This window comes from Pararge aegeria, chromosome 10 (genome assembly GCF_905163445.1).
Source record: "Pararge aegeria chromosome 10, ilParAegt1.1, whole genome shotgun sequence".
NCBI lineage: Eukaryota > Metazoa > Arthropoda > Insecta > Lepidoptera > Nymphalidae > Pararge > Pararge aegeria.
The window spans coordinates 1,563,929-1,584,472 of NC_053189.1; the positions used below are offsets into that span (position 1 = coordinate 1,563,929).

The 20,544-nt window shown below is 34.5% G+C and overlaps 2 protein-coding genes across 2 annotated transcripts; one reads left to right on the plus strand and one right to left on the minus strand.

Moving 5' to 3' along the window:
- Positions 1–91: 91 nt before the first annotated feature.
- LOC120626798 (50S ribosomal protein L1) lies at positions 92–6,121 on the minus strand. Its single transcript, XM_039894546.1, has 8 exons — positions 5,999–6,121; positions 5,873–5,925; positions 5,621–5,751; positions 4,873–5,086; positions 3,442–3,609; positions 2,706–2,939; positions 798–895; positions 92–285 (listed from the first exon to the last, which is right to left on the minus strand). The coding sequence occupies exons 1-8, from the start codon at positions 6,015–6,017 to the stop codon at positions 153–155; spliced, it is 1,050 nt and encodes a 349-aa protein (XP_039750480.1). The 5' UTR covers positions 6,018–6,121; the 3' UTR covers positions 92–152.
- Positions 6,122–6,443: 322 nt separating this feature from the next.
- LOC120626926 lies at positions 6,444–16,143 on the plus strand. Its single transcript, XM_039894733.1, has 11 exons — positions 6,444–7,371; positions 8,573–8,706; positions 9,892–10,021; positions 10,341–10,506; positions 10,606–10,786; positions 11,496–11,613; positions 12,304–12,424; positions 12,805–12,924; positions 13,538–13,826; positions 14,042–14,159; positions 14,969–16,143. The coding sequence occupies exons 1-11, from the start codon at positions 6,598–6,600 to the stop codon at positions 15,221–15,223; spliced, it is 2,406 nt and encodes an 801-aa protein (XP_039750667.1). The 5' UTR covers positions 6,444–6,597; the 3' UTR covers positions 15,224–16,143.
- Positions 16,144–20,544: the final 4,401 nt, after the last annotated feature.

Consider the following 20,544-nt stretch of genomic DNA (forward strand, 5'->3'; position numbering starts at 1 on the left):
CTCCGGTTCTAAATGTTGCCACAGGTTGTTAAAATGTTCCCTACGTCATCATTTGCTTTTCAGAATTATATTTTGTAATAAAACTAAGAACATAACTGTATAACTTTATTACAACTACTCTTATAGCACAAATTATTACTTTAATATACATGCTAGGCTTTTGCGGCGGCGGCTTCGTCTTCATCGTCACTGTCTTCTTGCACTTCATTAGACAGAGTACGATCTACGTGGACGAAGGGATCAATCTTTAACTTCTCGGAAGATGGTGGGCTTACTATGAGACACCTGAAAAAATAAAGAAGCATTTTGACTCACGTTAGAAATTGCGTGATTTCTTAAAGTTGGAATCACAATGAAGTTACATGTTATAATTGGATTAAATATCCAACTTCTATAAATACAAGTAGTTATATAATGTTAGATAAAAGCACAACACTGTATGTTTATGTGCTTTAACTCAATGAATAATAATAGTTTAGTAAAGAATATAATTTCATACATACTAAAACATAATTTAAAATTATTTAAAATTCAGAAACTTTAAAATTACTAATATCTAATTTATAATTTCAAACAGCTTTAAACATTTTAATCTGAGCGAAAATTGTAGTTATATGTATTTTTCTTCCTTATCAATAGGTAGGTATATTCAAAATTAAATTTATATAAAATGGGCAATTGTCATGCTATTTAAATATTTTTTTTTAGTCTAAAATTTATTACAAAATAAAAACTAATTTTTTTATAATTTATTTGGAACGTTAAATCTCAGGTACACTATATAGAGTATATAATACCTGGTAATAAATAATCCATCCCTCTTTGGCCTTACTGACTGAATATCCTTTAGTAAGGAGTCAATATTTTCTGCTACTTGCTTTGCTTCCATATTTAGCTGAAACAAAATAAAACCATTTGGAATAGGTATTTTTTATATGGATTTGTTTTTAAGTTTGTTAGTTGATACGCTAATCTTTGCACAAAACCAAATTTTTTACGCGGGACATGCGACGCGGTGGGTTGTAGGAAAGAATAGATTATAAAAATTAAATTTGTATGGAATAAATTTTCTTATCAGAAGTTGCACGCGGACGCAGTCCCGAGGAACCACTAGTTATTATTAAAATTATCATGTACAGTTATTTGATCTGATATCTGATTGCAATAGGAAAGTAATTTTTTTTCTCTTGACTATCCTGCACTTGGCAATGTGGTTCTTTTATATTAGTAATACATTTTCAGATGGTAAGTGGTGATGCAGCCTAAGGTGGAGCGCGCTTGCCTAGAAGATGCCTATTCACTCTTGAGTTAAGTCGTTTATTTCTCTCCGTATTCATTCTCTTCTATTCTCTTCTCGAGCGGGTGAAGATCATTATCTACACCCATGTACACCCAACAATAGAATATCATCATAGTAAATAAAAGCTGTATTTGACAGTTCAAGAATAGGAGTGCTCCGATCGTCACCAAACTTTTCAGGATTACTCGCCAGGTCAATCCGGAGATTCCCTGAAAGTTTCATTGAAATCGGTCTAGCCGTTTCGGAGTCTATACGGAACATACCCACACACTTTCTTTTATATATATATATAGATAGATAGAATACCGAAAGGCAGGCAACCTTGTGACCATGCTCCAAACTCTGAAGTTTTTCATTGGCTAGGTCACCGATGAGCCTTCTAGCTCGGCGGTCCACTGAATCGAAGGCATCAAGATGATATTTGGCAAAAGATTTAAAATAAATTTAATTTTATAATGTAACGTATGTACACCCGGTTTGGGAGCAGCCATTTAAATAATAAGACGAATTTCTAAAACAAAAGTAGGACATTGTATATAAGGGAAACCGCAGGGTGATTACGTATCTCGCGACAGGCTTGCGACAGGCGTAATTCTTGCGATCACTGCTGTCAAACGTCACATTTCCATACAATAAATAAACAAAAGTGACGTTTGACAGCAGTGATTGCAAGATTTACGCCTGACGCAAGCCTGTCGCGAGATACGTAATCACCCTGCCGATTTTATTTGGGATGCTCAATATAGAAAAAAAACATTTACTGAATAAAAGAATTTAACGGGTACATAACACGATAATATTTTCGATTTGTCGATATTTCGACCCAGTTGCATGGATCGTTCGTCGTCTTCAATCGTTATACTCCACACCTCCACATCTTCTGAGGATGCTCCGGTTTCGTTGCGAAACGTGAGAGGGTACATTGCTGAAGATCTGTTTGGTGTGGAGTATGAGGATTGAAGAATTTTTTCTAATGACAATGTGAGATGGTGATAACAAAAAGAACACCCGGCTAAGTTTGTTGTGGGCTTCTTCTTAGACCAGGGCGCGATTGGAACCCTCGTAGCTTTAGTTTTAAGTTTACGATTGTAGTTATCGCCATCACTACTCACTGCTATGTACACATTTTGTATACAATAACGCATCAAAAGTGCCATCTATGTGCCTATTTGAATAAAGAAATATTTGACTTTGACTTTGATTTGAAATTATAAATTACACCATACAGATTCTCCTGCTTTTTGCGGACTATAGCAAAATAAGCTTATTTTTCATAATATATCATGGATTTCCGCAAAGTAACGCCTGCTTCTATCCAATAGGATATTTTTTCTAGCGAGGAGTCGCATTTACGGGCGTTGCGTACAACGGCCTAGGAAGACCAAAGAGGATATTTTGTACTTACCCGTCCAATAGGGACCTCTGTAAAGCCAAAGTTCTGCTGATGCTCATCCCTGATAACTTTATACGGAACCCCTGCTGCAAACTTTTTCACCAGCTCGCATATATTGGCGTCTAGGGTTCCACTGCGAACATTAGGGAACCTCCTCTTCATCAGACCACGGATTGGTACCAAGTCGGTTAGGATGTTGGGATGGGCTATTACATAGTCGTAGTCGCTAAATTTGATTTCGCCTTCCTAGTTATAAAAAAAATGTACATTATTATTTTTCTATCATTTATTGATTTTCATTTTTTTTTTTAATTCTTAACAATGCTTAAAAAAATATAAAACACTATTAAAAATGTATCCACCCCCGCTCTCGGGGCTCATGAATGCCGAAGCAACCGCCGTTTCAAGGACTACTGCCTTCTGTATCCTACCCTTGCTCCAACAACCAAGCAAAAGCTTCTTAAGATGTTGGTCGAAGCTTTTCGCGAGAAGACCATTGACTGAAACGACGAACGGAACAATAACGCTGAGCAAGGTCCAAGTATATAGATACTTTTCCCTTTTCAGCTTTACCACTGGGCTATACCGCTTAAAGTGCATATTGATTTGCTTAAAACGCACATAACGCTACACACTAACGTATATGCTAATCCTTACCACTAGGCTATCATCCCTGTAATATGAACACACGCTGAAACGTACGCGTACGAATAATCTAACGCAGGATGGAAAAGTAAATAAATATTACCTGAATCTTCTTAACCAATTCAGTACTGCCAACAGTCGTGGCACCGGCCTCAGCGACCTGTTTGATCAGCTCCGGCCCCTTGCAGAATGCTAGAATCGTGCGCTCCTCATCGCGGGGAAAATAGTGAGGAAGTAATGCAAGTCGTTGGATGTTTTCCACAAAACGATTCTGTAAAAGTTAAACATTTACTCTATTATCACTGTGACGGGACGGATGCACATGCAGATACGGGACGGAAGTAAAAGCAACGGTCATAAAAACATTTCTCTTATTCTTGATAGAAAAATCCAATAACTAAGACTATACCAGGGCAGTAGTCAGTAGACTCTAAAGTTTTGGAACACTGTCGCAATGTTGCCTGTTATAAGTTAGTTATTATATTGTATTTTTTTTATTGACGATAGTTATTATCTTGTGGTGGAAATGCTTTAGTACTTGGAACCGAATATGCTAATCTGCAGTCGAACGTTAAATAAATAAATAAATATACTACGACAATACACACATCGCCATCTAGTCCCAAATCAAGCGTAGCTTGTGAAATGAGTACTAAGATAACTGATTAATATTTTTATGAATAATATACATAAATACTTATAATATACAGATAAACACCCAGACTCTGAAAAACATTCATGTTCATCACACAAACATTTTCCAGTTGTGGGAATCGAACCCACAGCATTGGACTCAGAAAACAGGATCGCTGCCGACTTCGCCAAGCGGCACATGAGGATGGTTCTGTCGAGTAATAACTATAAGTATTGGCGCTGGAAATTCATTTTGGAAAACGTAACTAGAAACAATGTTGACATAAACACTGGTTGACAGTCGGTTGGCGCAGTGGGCAGCAACCCTGCTTTTTTCGTCTATGTGTGATGAACATGAATGTTTGTCAGTGTTTGGGTGGATAAAATCAGAAATGTGGAGATCCGTAGAAGAACCAGAGTTACCGACATAGACATCAACGAGTCGCGAAGCTGAAGTTACAATGGGCGGGGCACATAGTTCCGAGGAGGGATAGACGTTGGGGTCTGGTCACTGGTAAACGCAGCGTTGGTCGACCCCCGACGAGGTCGACGGACGACATTAGGCGCGTCACATGTAGCCGCTGGATTCAAGCGGCACAATACTGTGGAATTTGGAACTCCCTACAAAATACCTATATCCAGCAGTGGACGTCTATCGGTTGATATGATGATGATGAATGAAAGTTTATTCATTCATTCATTCATTCAATCATACTCTAAAGGTTCTTCTAATGTTAGTGTATACAAAAATCTGAATTGATTCTATGAAATAGTTCTTAAGCATTCTACTAAGATTCAATTTGATTCTTGTTTATGGCTATCCTACTAAGATAGATATAACCTCATAACAAGTTACATGTCATCATAGCAATTCAGTCTATTGCGTGAAAAAGAATTTTACCTTTTTAGCAGCTTCCATATTGATTGACACTTGTGCATAAACATATGCATTAGTATCATTGTACATTGTCGGGTGGTGAGTTTCCTGGTGTGCCTTCACAGCATCCTCTGCAGTGTACACCACCCACTGATAATAGCGCATTGGGAACACATCATCGTTAGATATCAACTTATAGGACATGTCTTGGTGCTTGTTAATGTTAACTTTGGCTACCCTGAAATTTTTATTGTTTTGATCAGCTGTTCATCTACATACAATAGTAATAAATAAATTTTTACCATACTTTCATCTGCTATTCAACAGAATATACTGGGCTTGGTTGCTAGTGATTGTAGTTATGTTAAGTAGCCTATAACATTTCTAAAGAATAGGGCAATAAAAAGCAGAAAAACTTTTAAAATCTAACTGTGAACTACTTTATTATGTGCATTATTATAGTATATATAACTATGTGTATATGAAATGCTATGTTATGTGTATTATTATAATATATATAACTATGTGTAATATTAGTATATAGAAAGGTTGTGTCAGAACTGCTGTCACATTGGCTTTGAGAGTAAGAGAATAAAGAATGCACCTGTGTTTGTGCCCACAGCTTTTCATTATAATATCTCCCATCGCAATTTCAAACAACAGTTTATATAGAACATATAAAGTTCATGTTTCAATGCTTTTATTTGAGTTTAATGTTAAAAGTTGAGTAGCTATTTTATGTGAACACCATAAAAATAATATCATGACTTACTTATCTTTTCCCCTTTGGTTGTGCGGAATGAACCCAACTTTAGTTATTTCAACTTTCACCTTTTTGGCTCGCGCCTTAGCTCTAGTCCCTTTACGAGCAGCATAAAATACTGAGCCTGTGTTAATGGATCTCTAAAAAAAAATATTTTGATACAATTTATTATACTTACTATATTTCACAATCAAAAAGTATTAAGATTTTCGTAGAGCAATATTGAGATGAAAAGTTAAGAATACATCAATCTTTACTTACAATAATCGTAAAATTTTGTTTTTGGAAGGATAAAGTCGTATTTATGAAGGAACCTGAAAAAAGAAATTTCGGTTAATTTATCACAGAAGTGGAATCATTAACATAAAACATCACCTTTAAACTTACGGAACAATGTTCCAGCCATGGTGAGGTGTTAAGTATTATTTTTATATTAATTTGTTATTTATTTACACTGCTTTAGCTATCGCTTTTAGAAAGTAAGGTTATGCAGTAGATGAAAAGTTTTTTTTATTTACTTTTGATTTTGACAACCACCATCAATAACAGTTGTTTATGGTTATAAAAACTGACAGTAAATTTTCCCCGAAACAATGGAAAAAAAAACTTCGTTTATAAAAGTTGTTATTTATTTAAATGCATAAAAAATATGCCACTCTTATTACTTATACAATACGTATGTATAGCAATACTAAATTCATTAATTTCAGTTGAGGCACAATTTTACGATGTCTTACCATAGCATAGCGTTTATATTCTCATTTTTCTGGATCATTTAATCTATGCTTGTTCTGTCTTCTTGTTCTTTGTGTAATTCGACTATAGACAATCGTAATCAGTGCCGCTCAATACTGTCAAATCAAAACAATTTTCGGTTACAATTCACGATGTGGGCGAAACAAATTAAAAAATATTAAATTACCTAACTGTGCACTGTTATATGCAGCTTTAACTTAATTTGTAATGATCGTAGTGTATGGGCAACAATGGAGAAAATTAATTGTTTAATATTATTAGTTTCATTGGGTGTGTTATTGTGGGGTGTGGCCGGACAATATGAATGGCAAATACGCGATTCTTTCGACGAGATTCGGGGCAAAATGGACAAAGTTTCAACAGATAACTGCTATATCAGCCATCTAGATGATCTCTTTTTGCCAGAAGATTCGGTCTCCCACCATCCCGATGTAAAAGAGATAAACATTAACCCTGTCTTCCCGAACAGAACCGCTATGTTGCATTTACACAACATGGCCATGACCAGAGCGTTTTTCTGGAGTTACATTTTACAGTCAAGGTTTATAAGGCCGGCTATAAACGATACCTATGATCCAGGTATGATGTATTATTTCCTATCATCTGTAGCGGATGTATCTTCGAACCCGTATATAAACGCTAGTTCGTTATATTTCTCGCCGAATATGTCGTACACATCGTCGTATCGAGGGTTCTTCAATAAGACAATGCCGAGATTTGCACCAAGAGCTTTACGAGCAGATGATTTTAATGATCCCGTACATTTACAAAAGATATCAACATTAAACACTTTCTACGTAGAAGATCAAGGTGCTTACGAACCTGACAGCCTGTCCAAAGATTATACTTCAGATTTTTATCGCATTAATGAGTGGTATTCACTATGGCTGCCTGATAAAGTTGAGAAGCGTCATGATACCAAAACAACATACCAAGTTGAAATCAGATATGCCAATAATACTAATGAGACATTCACATTCCACGGACCACCAGGAAACGATGAGGTTTGTATAAAACTATTAATACTTATAGATTTATACATAATAATATTGTTGTTAAATGTTATTTTAAGTTGTAATGTATATTAGGTCCTGGCTCTTGTGAGATTATAAGTTTTAATGTATATTAATTAGGTCCTGGCCCCTTTAGGAATATTCTTGTCTGATTTTCTAGGGTGAAAATTATCCTATGCCAATATAAAAGCTATGTATAATGTATTTCATAAGGAGTACTGCAGTGATTGAAACCAACAAAGTTAACAATCAAATAAACATATCTATGCATTTTTAATATTGGTCAGAAGAAATCCTGGCCGGAAAAGAATATCATGGCTCAAAATGGCTACGACAATGGTTTGGAAATTGCACCAATTCATTATATAGAGCAGTGGTGATAGCGCTAATGATTGCCAACCTTTGTAAGGAGACTGCACCCTAGGAAGAAGAAGGTCAAAAAGATACCAGGACTTCTGAGATTAAAGTTACAGCCTGAAGCATCCCAAATACATACTATTAGGAATGTTTGTAGCTCTGGTTTTAAATTGACATTTTAATTTTTACCTCAAGATAGATTAAGAAGTGTATGAATGTTGAGATGTCTGTAAAATTGTTTAAATGTAGTAATAGATCTTTGTGTGAGCTTGTCCGGGAAAGTATTATCACTACGCTGATTTTTGCTGCTAAGCAGCATTGTTGCAATTCTGTTTGCAGTTTGTAGGGCGTTCTGGTCGGTGTAGTTACAGGCTTATGAGGCTTAACACCTACACCTCAAATTGATGGAGACAGGGCGGCATTTTGCAGGGCGTGTTCCTTGCCTGTGAAGTGTTGCTCTGTTTATAGGATGTTTTTCCACTTACTATCAATAATAAATAATGTATTGTTGGAATGTGTTATATTTTTAATAGTGTGCTGTTGATTTAAATTGTTAAACTGTTAATTTATACAACAAACTTGGGGGAAGGGTGTGTCATATATAAGTATCTATCTTTGTTTACCTTTTCTTAACAAAAGTAAAACCAAGATGGTAGTTTAATTATTATTTATTACATGTACACATACTGTCAAGTTTTGCTACCTAGCTCAATAAACGTGTTACTATGCAATATTGTATTATTTATACATAATAGTATGTTAATTATGACTGTAAATAGTGTACAGCTCTTTAAATAAAGGATCATTGAGTTAAAGTTAAATTATTTGTTTACAGACACCAGGACCTGTCAACTGGACAAAACCTTATTTTGATTGTGGCAGATTGAACAAGTGGCTTGTGGCAGCTGTTTCTCCCGTTGCAGATATCTATCCTAGACACACACAGTTCAGACACATTGAATATCCCACGTAAGTTATAATGTCCAGTTGTAGAAAAAAGTTGTTTAAAACCTGTAAAGACTAGGAGGCACTTATTTAGGATTATCATTGTTGCTGTAGCTTGTTTAAATTCAAATTCAAATTTAAAAATCTTTTATTCATGTAGACCTTATTAGAGGCACTTATGAAGCGTTCATACATATAACATGTTACACTAATGTGAGTGATGGTGATAACTGCATTGTTCTTAACGCACCCTGGTCTAAGAAGAGCCCACAAAAAACTCAGCCAGGTTTTTTTATTATACATGTAATTCTTAATATTATAATAGGATTTTTCTATTATAAAAACTTTAAACTTATTGAGAGACATCTCAAGGATTTCATCTGGTAATTTGTTATATAAAGATATACAATCCCTTAAAAGAATTACTAATTTTATGCAGCCTAGTAAACTGTAAAACTAGTCAAAAAACCTAAATTTACTTCTTGCTAAGCAAAAATTTCCTTTTGGTATTTTCAGTCTTCCTAAGAAACAACAAACACTGAAAGTGCAAACTGATTACAGGCAAAATCATAACATACAGTATACATTATATATAATGTAAAAAGTAATCATATATTTTATTAATTAATAGTTATTGCAAGCTTTAACCTATTCCATAGTCCTAAAAATATATGGCAAAATGATGATAACTGTTGATTGGCTCAGTGGGCAGCAACCCAGCTTCCAGTGTCCAAGGCTGTGAGTTCAATTCCCACAGGTGGAAAATGTTTGTGTATGAACATAACTGTTTTTCAGTGTCTGGGTGTTTATCTGAATATTATAAATCTTAATGTATTATGTACCCATAACAGAAGCTATGCTTACTTTGGTGCTAGATCGTTATGTGTGTATAGTCACAGTATATATATATATATATATATATATATATTGCATAGATTAAGTAACTGTGAGTTTGATTAAGTGACTGTGTGAGCTGTTGCCCATAACTTGTAATGGAATATATTGGTTTTTAAAAAAATCTGCAAGGACCATTAGCTTTTTGGCTTTTTGTGTTAATCCAAAGTATAATCAACTCCATTCAAAGTTTCATTCAAATTGGTTTAGTAGTTTTGGCGTGATCAAATAACAAGCATCCATCCATACTTACAAACTTTCGCATTTATAATATTAGAAGGATGCATTTGTTTAAGTGTTAACTGAAATCAACAGATACACAGCAGCAGTTGTAATGGAGATGGACTACGACAGGATAGACATAAACCAATGCCCTCCCAGTGAGGGCAACGACAAACCAAATAGATTTGCCTCCACAGCAAGGTGTAAAGAAGAAACCACTGAGGTATGAATAATTATTGCAAGTTTATTTTTCAGTTATTGTTTGAAAAACTGGGTTATCAAAATTGTATGTACTTTGCATACAATTTTGCAACACATGCTGGCAGCCCTATATTTAATATTTAATATTTTTTTAACAATATACTGGACACAAGTTAGAAAATACCAAGGGTTGTAGCCCTTTGTATTTTCTAACTTGTGTCACCATGAATACAATCTTCGTAAAAATAATGGCTTAAAATATTTTTCTAAACACTAAAATAGTTCATCATAAAATAAGTAAGAAACAATAGACTTTAGTTGAGGATTATTTATATTTCTAGTGCGAACCAATCCACGGCTGGGGTTTCCGACGTGGTGGCTACCAGTGTCGCTGCAGACCTGGATTCCGCCTGCCGAGCATCGTACGGCGACCGTACTTAGGAGAGATCATCGAGAGAGCCACATCCGATCAGTACTACAATAACTTTGACTGCTCAAAGATTGGGTGTAAGTGATTAAGTCCTTTTACGAACACTGCACCTCTAACCGCGGGTGTCGTACGAGGCTAAGTTTCTGGTATTACAATATTTTTGTGATTATTTCCAGGGATTCAACGCCTGCCTGTGCAATGGGAGAAAGCGCACCCGTTTATCCGTGCGATCTACGCCGACCGCTACTACCAGTATGTGAACTCGACCAGCGGCCCGGCCTCACTGCACACTGAACGAGTCAACATTTACGAAGTACTGAACTTCATCCGAGGAGTGCAACCACATAACTGTTCCGAGTGAGTTCATCTTCTGTCACAAGAACTAAATAGAGTTCACTAACCTAACACTTTTTTTAATAATAATAATTTATTCACAAGAATGTAGGTACATTGAGATTTTATAATACAAAATAGAATCCAGTACATTCTACCAGTTGGTTTATGAGATTTAATTAAGGAAGTACATAACAATATTATGTTTTAAATAGGTTTTGATTGTCTCCCCTAACTCTTCGTATCAAATTAAATTCGTTACATTGACAGGGAGTCTCACTAGTAGAAGTGTTTCATAAGTATAGAGGCAAGGTAGGGGGAGAACATTATACTTGTTAAATAGAGGTCTACAAGTCTCTAATGATCGATGCTTCAAAAAAATGGTAATAGGTTAGTGGTCTGGATTCCTGCTTCCATTACGGAGACTAAACTCGATTCCCAGCACGCGCCTCTGAACTGTCGGAGTTATGTATGTTTTAAGGTATATATATATTAAAATACTTTAAGTAGCTTATTGTTTTGAAACCTGGCTAAGTTGTTTGCTCTTCTTAGACCAGGGCGCGTTTTTGAACCCTCGTAGCTTTAGTAAGTATTAAGATAACGCATGCAGTTATCACCATCACCTAACATTAGTTAACATGTTAAATGTATGAACGCTACATAAGTGCCTGTGATAAGGTCTACATGAATAAAACATTTTTAATTAAAAAAAAAAACTGTATATTTGTGGCAGATATAACCCAACGGATTTGTTCCTGAACGGCGACATCGCATACGGTGCTGAGGAACAGTTCGAGAATCAAGCGAAAATGGCGGTGCGACTCGCCAACTTTATTAGTGCATTCTTGCAGGTATGTGCCTACTTTTATAATAATTAGTAGCCATTTTCACATTGTGATCCTTACTAGACTAAATTCTTAAAGACATCGTCATATTAGTATCTCACTTCTGACGTCGGGAATTACGAAGTACTGTTGAAGGGTGCATAGTATATTTCATGAGGAATCACCCTGTAAAAATATTATTTTAAAAGAATCATATTTATCTTTTCATGCGAATGAATTCAAAACATTCAAAGTGGCAACCTTATTGAAGATAAAAGACCGACACGCGCACAGTACTTAAGCTACGCGACGCGTACCTAATAAAGTGTCAGGAGTCACTCGATTTTAATTTTGTACGTGATATTAGGGCTGTATCGGATTTCTTTCAGTTAATAACTTATGGCAGTGGTTTACTCAAAAACTATTAGGTTTCGGTTTCACTGATATGTCTCAGAGACTGTAAATAATGTACCTCAAAAGTCTCTGAAGTATTATTTCGGTTGAATTTGAATTTGAATTTAAGTTGTAGAAATATACCAAGTATGTCACGGCTAACGGCAACGGGTTCGCGTCGCTATTCTCATACGTTTATTTACGACAGACGCGATTTATCCCGTTGCCAGGTCTTAATTCGGAATTTGGATATCCCACTTCTGATGTCGGTTTTTATCTTTACCTATATAATATCGCTTGTTATTTGAATGTGTCGTTGTGTAGGTATCGGATCCTAAGGAGGTGTTCAGTGGCACGCGCGTAGCAGATAAACCCCTCACTGAAGATCAGATGTTGGGGGAGACGCTCGCCTTAATTCTTGGCGATTCAAAGATTTGGTCTGCTGGTAAGACTTGTTTTTTTATAATACTATTTAATGGACAACTTTTCACTAATAAGAGTCCTCCAAATACGTCGCGTATATTCAGGTTTTTTATTTCCCGTGGGAACTGTTTTCGATCCATCTCCTTTCTGCCATTGAACTGCAACGAAACGCTTTGCTTTTTCCTTTCTTATGATTACTGGACTCCACACACCTTTGAAAAAATTGAGGCATGCAGGTTTCCTCACGATGTTTCCCTTCACCTAAAAGTCAGAGGTATGTGCTGGGAATCGGACAAACCTCCCCCCCCCCCCCCCAAGTTAAACCCGAAGTCCCACTGGGCTATCATCGCTTATGATCGGTGAGGTGCATAGTTACATTCAAACAATAACAATTTGTTTCAGGTACATACTGGGACAGGAATAAGTTCACCAATCGCACATTCTTTGCGCCTTTTGCATACAAGACAGAGTTGAACACAAGGAAGTTCAAATTGGAGGACATGGCAAGGATCAATAACACTGGTAATTAGACAACGATATTTTTGTTATAACATGTATAAACAAGATTACTTTTGTCATTACTATATGGTTACTATACTATCGCTTTTTTAAGTTATAAAGACAAAATTCGTCATGCTTATTTCTGCCGCTAAGCAGCATTGTTGCATTGCTGGGTTCCAGTCTGAAGAAGGGTCTGCACACACACTGATGTAATTACAGGCATTTAATGCTTAACACCTACGCCTCAAATTTATGGCCACTTTGCAATATTATGTATCCCTCTTATATACACGGAGCAAATAGTATTAAATATTTTTTTTTTTTTTGTTTTAATTTAATAATTATCATTATTCATTGTAATTTTGCATTTAATTTTTATTTTTTATTTTGTCTTTTAATTTTATATTTTTGACATGCCATTTGAATAAATTTATACTGTAATTTAAATTTTTAATTTGATATTGTATATTAAGTAATACTAATTGTTGTTTTAAATGTATTAATATGGGCTTTGCCTGAAATAAAGATGTTATTATTATTATTATTATATCCTGCAAAGTGTTGCTCTAGTCATAGGCAATGTATTATATTACCACCACTTATTATAAAAAAAGTAATAATTTGATATTCTCAGATGAAGCCTACACAAACAAACCTTGGTTCCAATTCCTAAAACAAAGATGGTCGACCAACTTCGACAGCCTCGAGAAGTTTTTCCTAAAAATGAAGATACGTGACGATGAAATGGGAAGATATCTGAAGCATTACGAACGGTACCCGACGTTCTATAGAGCTGCGAGCATTCAACATGGCCACTGGACTCAGCCGTATTACGACTGCAAGGGGCATTTGAAACAGTGGGTTATCACTTACGCAGCTCCGTTCTTCGGATGGGATAACGTTAAAGTCAAATTGGAGTTTAAGTGAGTGAACGTGACTGTTTTTTACGATTTTTTTGAGCTTTTGTAGACCTAGGCTTGAAAATTAAATAAAACTTTTCGGGTCCATCAGGATTTTTATATTTGTATATACCATCGGGTATATACAAATATAAAAATCTCTAAAACATTAAAAAAAATAAAATTATAAGCAATCAATTATCATTCATGATGACATTAGTATGAATATGTTGTTTCAGGGGCGTCGTAGCAGTTACAATGTCGCTGATGTCTCTCGATCTGAACCAGTGTCCGGACAAATACTATATACCTAACGCCTTCAAAAGCACCGATAAATGCGATAGGAGCTCTTCATATGTGAGTATAGTATTTATTTACATATTATATAATCCGCATATATATTGTGTATAAATTTTCACCTTTTTACCTTTTGTTGTATTACCTATTATATAATAAATGGCTGTTAACCTGTCAGTCAACTAACAATTCTAGGAAGCCTCAGACATCATTAACTGACTATCTCACTTCTGATATTGGATTTCGAAATTATTGTGAAATAGTTATTTTAATATATAGGGTTAAATGAAAAATACCAGAGAGCTCTTGGCCTTGTAGTTCCTATAATCAAACTAACAACTTTTGTTCTACGACTTTTCAAAATTCAGTATTAATTTATTTCATACAAAAAAAATTATAAATCATGTTATTTCTGAAAAATGACATTTCACTGTGGCGTCGCGTAGTTGGGACCTATATATAGATTTCTTTTGAAAGCCGGTTTGCGCAGTGGGTAGCCACCCTGCTTTCTGCATCTAAGATCGTGGGTTCGATTCCCATAACTGGAAAAATGTTTGTGTGATGAATATGAATGTATTTCAGTGTCTGGGTGTTTATCTGTATATTACAAGTATTTATGTGTATTATATACATAAAAATATTCATCAGGTATCTTAGTACCCATAACACATATTCACATTCACACCCTATCTTCCACATACCATACCATACCACCATTGACCATACCATGGTACAATAGAAAATATTTCGTGCTTACAAAATGGTGTAGTAATATTAAAATGGTATGATTAAAATATAAATGCTAGCAAAAAATGAATAATTTGTAAAATAAAAACAACCAATTTATCGTGGTAATTATTTTTCCACAGTGTGTACCAATTCAAGGTCGCGGATTCGATTCCGGCGGCTACAAATGCGAGTGCCTCCAAGGCTACGAGTACCCGTTCGAGGACCTCATCACGTACTACGATGGGCAGATCGTCGAGGCCGAGTTCCAGAACATCATAGAAGACAAACAGACACGCATAGACATGTTCAAGTGTAGGCTGGCGGGCGCCTCCTCCATACAGTGTAGTGTGGTTGTATTACTAGCATTAATGATGTTTCTTTGGAAGTTCAGGTAATATTAGTATAAAAGATATTGCAGAAAAGAATATTAGATCTTTCTATGGATTATAATTGAATCGGTAGTCGGTATGATTTAAATTAGACAAAACTAAATCGATATTTATAGAACACAAAAACTGTTTGTAGCGATGAATAATCCAGCTCATCTATATAATATGAAACCACCTGTCGTCCTGGTATACGCCCACTTGAGCATAGCTGGGCAGCTATGCTCAAGTCTAAGCATTTATCATCCTTAGCTTTAATTACGTCCCACTAATGGGCATAACCTTCTCGCAAGAGAGAAAGTTTTGTAGTAAAGACCCACCACACTGCTCCAATGCTGGTTGGTGGTCTTTAATGATTATCACGTATTGGTGATTGTAACCAGGACCATTTTCTTAACATGCTTTTCGAGGCAGGAACACCTCAATTTTCCTAACCTTGGGTTAGAACTGAAAGTTTCAGTTTTGCCTGGTTTTGCAGACTTTAATAATTTAAGCTTAATTTACATTGTATATGATGGAATTCCAAAAAGTAACGCCGGCTGCTATACAAAGTATTATATAATCACTAAACCAACTTGTACAGGCTAAAAATAAATTATGAAATTTAGGCAACATAAAAATAGATTAAAATGATTATAGGAACTTTGCAGCTCTAAAATATATCAACATTTTGATAACTCTAAATAACAGCAATGAAACTGCCTCAGTTTTCCATTCCGCTATAACGTCATAGAGTATACAAATTATGCTAAGAATATATAGGTACTTATTTTAGCTAATTAAACAGATATCACGAAATACTGAAGGTAAAATGTACCAAAACAACTTACTAGTTGTTTACTATCATACTTTAATAAGTATGACAGTAAACAACTAGTAAGTAGTAGATAATATACTATCATATAGTCATACTTTTTATACATAATATACTATCATATAGTATGATAGTATATTATGTATAAAAAGTAGTTTAAAGGGAGTTTTAAGGAATTATATATAATCTATATTTCTATATATATACTTATATTATATATATTAGCTATAAGAGGAAAGATTTCTTTGTTTATTTGTGTATACCGAATAAGCTCCGAAAGTACCAGACAGATTTTCACAATTTTCTCACCAAAAGAATAAAATAAACTTTGAAATAAATTGGAGATCGTTCTAAAGTGGCAATTTTTTATTGATGTTACATAAATATTATGTATAACATGTTTAAAGTACTTATTGTTTCTTACAAAATAGTCTTCAAGGCAATATGTCTATCACAGCTAAGTCGCATTAACAGCTTTTATTTTTTTTTAATGTTATTACATTGAGTAGTTTAGTTGCCCTCTTATACTCTTGTACACCACATAAATCAGGAGACACCCTCGAAATATCCTTTATGACAAGAAAAAAGGTTCCAGTCCGTCCGGACAGGAGACTTAGATTATATGACTATATTACTATATAATATTATATAAGATTGACGCACAGGTGGAAATAATATACAAACAATAAACTGGGGTCAACTTTTCCTAAAAATTATATCCCCTCATTATATCCCCTGACAGGGGATAAATTTACGCTAAATCACTGAAACATGGAATAGGAGAAGTTTACCCCCGTTTATTAATACACATATGTTATATGGATATTATTTATATCCTTTGGGATATAATTATCTCTTGCCCATGCTAGCCGTGCTGAAGATATAATTTTTCTCTCCTGCCTTGTTTTGTTTTCGCTAGCCGTGCGAGACGATTTAATAACGATCGACAATACTTCCCGTAGGACACAGATTCAATCTCATCGCTGGCGAAGACGATGTCCCTGATTTTTTAAATTTATACAAGTGGTATTCGTTGGGCTCTACTCGCAACTTATTAGTCAGTTTTTGCTTAATGGGATGAAACCCTACAGAATCCTTAGTCATGAGCTAGTTTGTGTGAGCGGTGCAAATTTTGGAGTGCATTGGACACGAGGACGCCGCAAGATTGATAAATTTAGGGCTTTTCCAGGAAGTTGGCACTTTTCTCATTATAATAATAAAAATAAAGGAAAATAATGAAATATATATTCAAAATAGGCCTTATCAATAAGAGCTTTAAAACGTAGTTTAAAGGACGTTTCTCAAATAACTTTTAACAATTTCGTTTATAACTAATGCAGCTATAACATATTATATTTTATCCATCCATATTTTCTTGTTACGTTTGCTTGGTTAAGGTAATTTCTATTTCTTTAAAGTTTCCTGCTCAAGTTCTTCGAGCTATAATCTATTATTTATCTAAATTTTTATAAGAATTTCATTACATTTTGGTTTTAATGAATTAAAAAAATCACCAAAACAAGATGCATCTATGTAACAATCATTATATAATTTCTATTATAGAATTACAGTATGAAATATCAGTCTATAACCACTAGAGTTTATCGACATAAAAAATAAAAATATTAATTATAAAAAACTTTGGTATATTTTACAATAATAATATAAATGAGAACAGAGTAATAAGAGACACTCTATTTTCTCTAGTTTCCTATTTCTTTTTATGTTAAATTGTAACAATTTGTACCAAAAATAATAATAAAAAAGATATTTTCACCACACTGTATCAAAAGAATCGTGTCTGATCTTAGTTTTCGCGCAGCTTTGATATGATATATATTATGATATATGTGTTTATTCTCAGATTGCTTTTATGAATCTCTTTTACATATAAATAAATTTGTTATTTTTTTTAATCAATTTAGAACATCATTTAATTATATACCTCCTTTAGTCTACTTAATATTATTATAGTCAATTTACATTTTGGTGTAGTTATATGTAATGTATTTTTGAATCTCAATTTTTTTTTACATTTTTGCATTTAATTTTAACGTGTGTTAATTTTTGTTAGATATGATATTAATAATTGAATTATTTTCTATTTTAGAACTGGTACGAATAATTATGTGTACTTTACTGTATAATTAAAATAAAACTATTTTAAGTGATTGACTTAAATTCTTGTATACTTGAATTAAAAAAATGAGAATAGGACTTGATAAAAATGTAACATCCAATATTTATATGTGAGACATTGAGTCCTATCTATATATTTTTAATTTTGTGTAGCATTAGAAACGTTAGGAATAGTGTTAAGTAAAAAACATTCATTGTTTTTTTATATTTTTATAATAATGCTGGTTGACTAACATATATTGTAATTTTTTAATTTGACCAACGCATGTTACCTGTACACTAACAGAGTGGATACAACGTCGTCATGAAATTTTTTAACCATGTTTGAATACGTTGATATGGCATAGTGAATACTTTAAAAGGACGCTCAATTACCCGTTTCACTGTGTTTTCAAGCTGTATGTTTCCATAATATTAATGAAAGATATTTGCATTTCCAAAACTTGAACTATAGGATAATTACAACTCTGTAGTTTAATTCTTAAGTGATATGCAGGTATGTGTCCACTCTGCGATTTCGCCCGTCCAACGGCATCAGCCAATGTTTACGGCGTTGGACATACGATGTACGTTAAGTATGCATACGCTTGCTAATCCATCCTAATAGGACCAAGAAGTTCGCATCCTCTGATCTGTTGACGCACCTTGATAAGTCATATTTTTTACTTATTCTTTGTGTATTATGTCGTAGAATAATAGGGAAACATCAGATTCTTGCGAAAAACTTGTTGAACGGATATCATCCGTAGATAAGTTCCACGGATGATTTAATAACGCAATAAAACTTTAGTCAGCATCAATATTTATGTTCTAACCGAACCTTACTTTAGGTTTGGATAACTAAGTTAAGAAAGATGATGATGAAAAAGCATGACTCATTGTCACGTTCTTCCTGACTTGAGCGTGCGAGCGAGAGCGCGGAACAAGCGATAGAGAGGCAAAATCGGCTTCAGCATTCGGCTTATGACGCATCTATCTCTCTTCTACTCGCACGTAAAATTATCGTCCGTATACTGACTTTACAGACAACTAACTTCTTTTTAGTTGTCTAAATATCTTTGCTATCGTCCCAGTCCCAGTCCAGGTTTTTTCGCAAATAGTCTTATTCTCCTATTATACTTTGGCACCTTATCATCGCTATTATTGTAAGTTAATAAAGAACGTAGTTAACTTTAAGTAAAGACTAATAGTTATTGTAACATTCCAAAGTACTGTAATTGTTTACACTGTGCTGCCGTCCATTTTGTGCCTTTTGTAGTTTTGTAATTAAATCCCACGTGAATTATGTTGCGTTTTATTTAATTACTTATTAAGTACATTTCTTCGTGCATGCTGAAATAAAAATAAGGGTTTAGTGTTATATAGCTGAGTTGCTGTGATAGCCTAGTGGGTAAGGATTCGGCTTACATTTCATGGGCCACGTGTAACTTTTCGGAGCTATGTTTTAGTTTAAGCAATTAAAATGCATTCCTCAGAGTTTTCCATATTTTTTTCGTTAGTGAGAACGTTAGTGGACTGTTAATAGGTTGATGATGACGATAAGGATGTTATAATGGAAGTAGAATCTAGTAGCCTAGAGACGGGCGCGGTGGCGTGCAAATTTATCCAATCACAAGGCTCCTGGTGCGTTTTTTTATTGGTCGTTATCAAACGCTTTGGCATTCGTTTAAATGTACACTTGAAACTTTGGATACATAAATAAGGCAATGTTTTATTTAAGAAGATTCAAACATTTTCAAAATCAATGAAAAAGCGAAACGATAATAATAGTTTAAGCGCTGCAATTAGATTGGAGCATCAGTGGATCGCTAAGCTTTTCTCTCTCCTATTAGAAAGGCTTATTATGAGTTCCATTACTTGATGTCGACGACAAAAGATTGTTTTATTTTTTGCAAATGTTGGCAAGTGATGATGCAGCCTAAGATGGAAGCGGGCGAGCCTCTGAGGGGTTTGAATGCTGTTGTGTAATTGTCAGTATATAGCCACGGAGCTCCCTACCAGACCAGACAGAGAAATACATAAATAATAAATTCCGAAGTTGCCCCTACCAACACGGCACCTCCAACTTATAAAACAACTGCGCTACGGAGGTCATAGTAAGTTTAAGTAAAGTAGGCATTTTGCGCTAAGGAAGCTCAAACTACCGGCCAACATATTCAAGCTTCGTGGTACATACTTGAGATGTACTCATCAATATCTACTAATTTTTATTAATATAGTTTTCCTTACTTGTAATTCGTTATTATAACGCTTCGTATATAATAAAGTGCTCCGACTAGTGAAATGTATAAAGTAAGGTAAATAAGCATGTAAATGACTACTAAAGTGCGAATAAAACCCATTATGGGCTCTTAAGAACATCCTTAGACTATGTCAT

Coding starts and splice junctions, on each gene's coding strand:
- LOC120626926 (XM_039894733.1), top strand. CDS start 6,598: ATGGAGAAAATTAATTGTTTAATATTATTAGTTTCATTGGGTGTGTTA. Junction 10,507..10,605: donor TGACTGCTCAAAGATTGGGT/GTAAGTGATTAA, acceptor GATTATTTCCAG/GGATTCAACGCCTGCCTGTG. Junction 14,160..14,968: donor GCGATAGGAGCTCTTCATAT/GTGAGTATAGTA, acceptor ATTTTTCCACAG/TGTGTACCAATTCAAGGTCG.
- LOC120626798 (XM_039894546.1), bottom strand. Junction 5,752..5,872: donor AACAAAATTTTACGATTATT/GTAAGTAAAGAT, acceptor ATTTTTTTTTAG/AGATCCATTAACACAGGCTC. Junction 286..797: donor GATGGATTATTTATTACCAG/GTATTATATACT, acceptor TTATTTTTTCAG/GTGTCTCATAGTAAGCCCAC.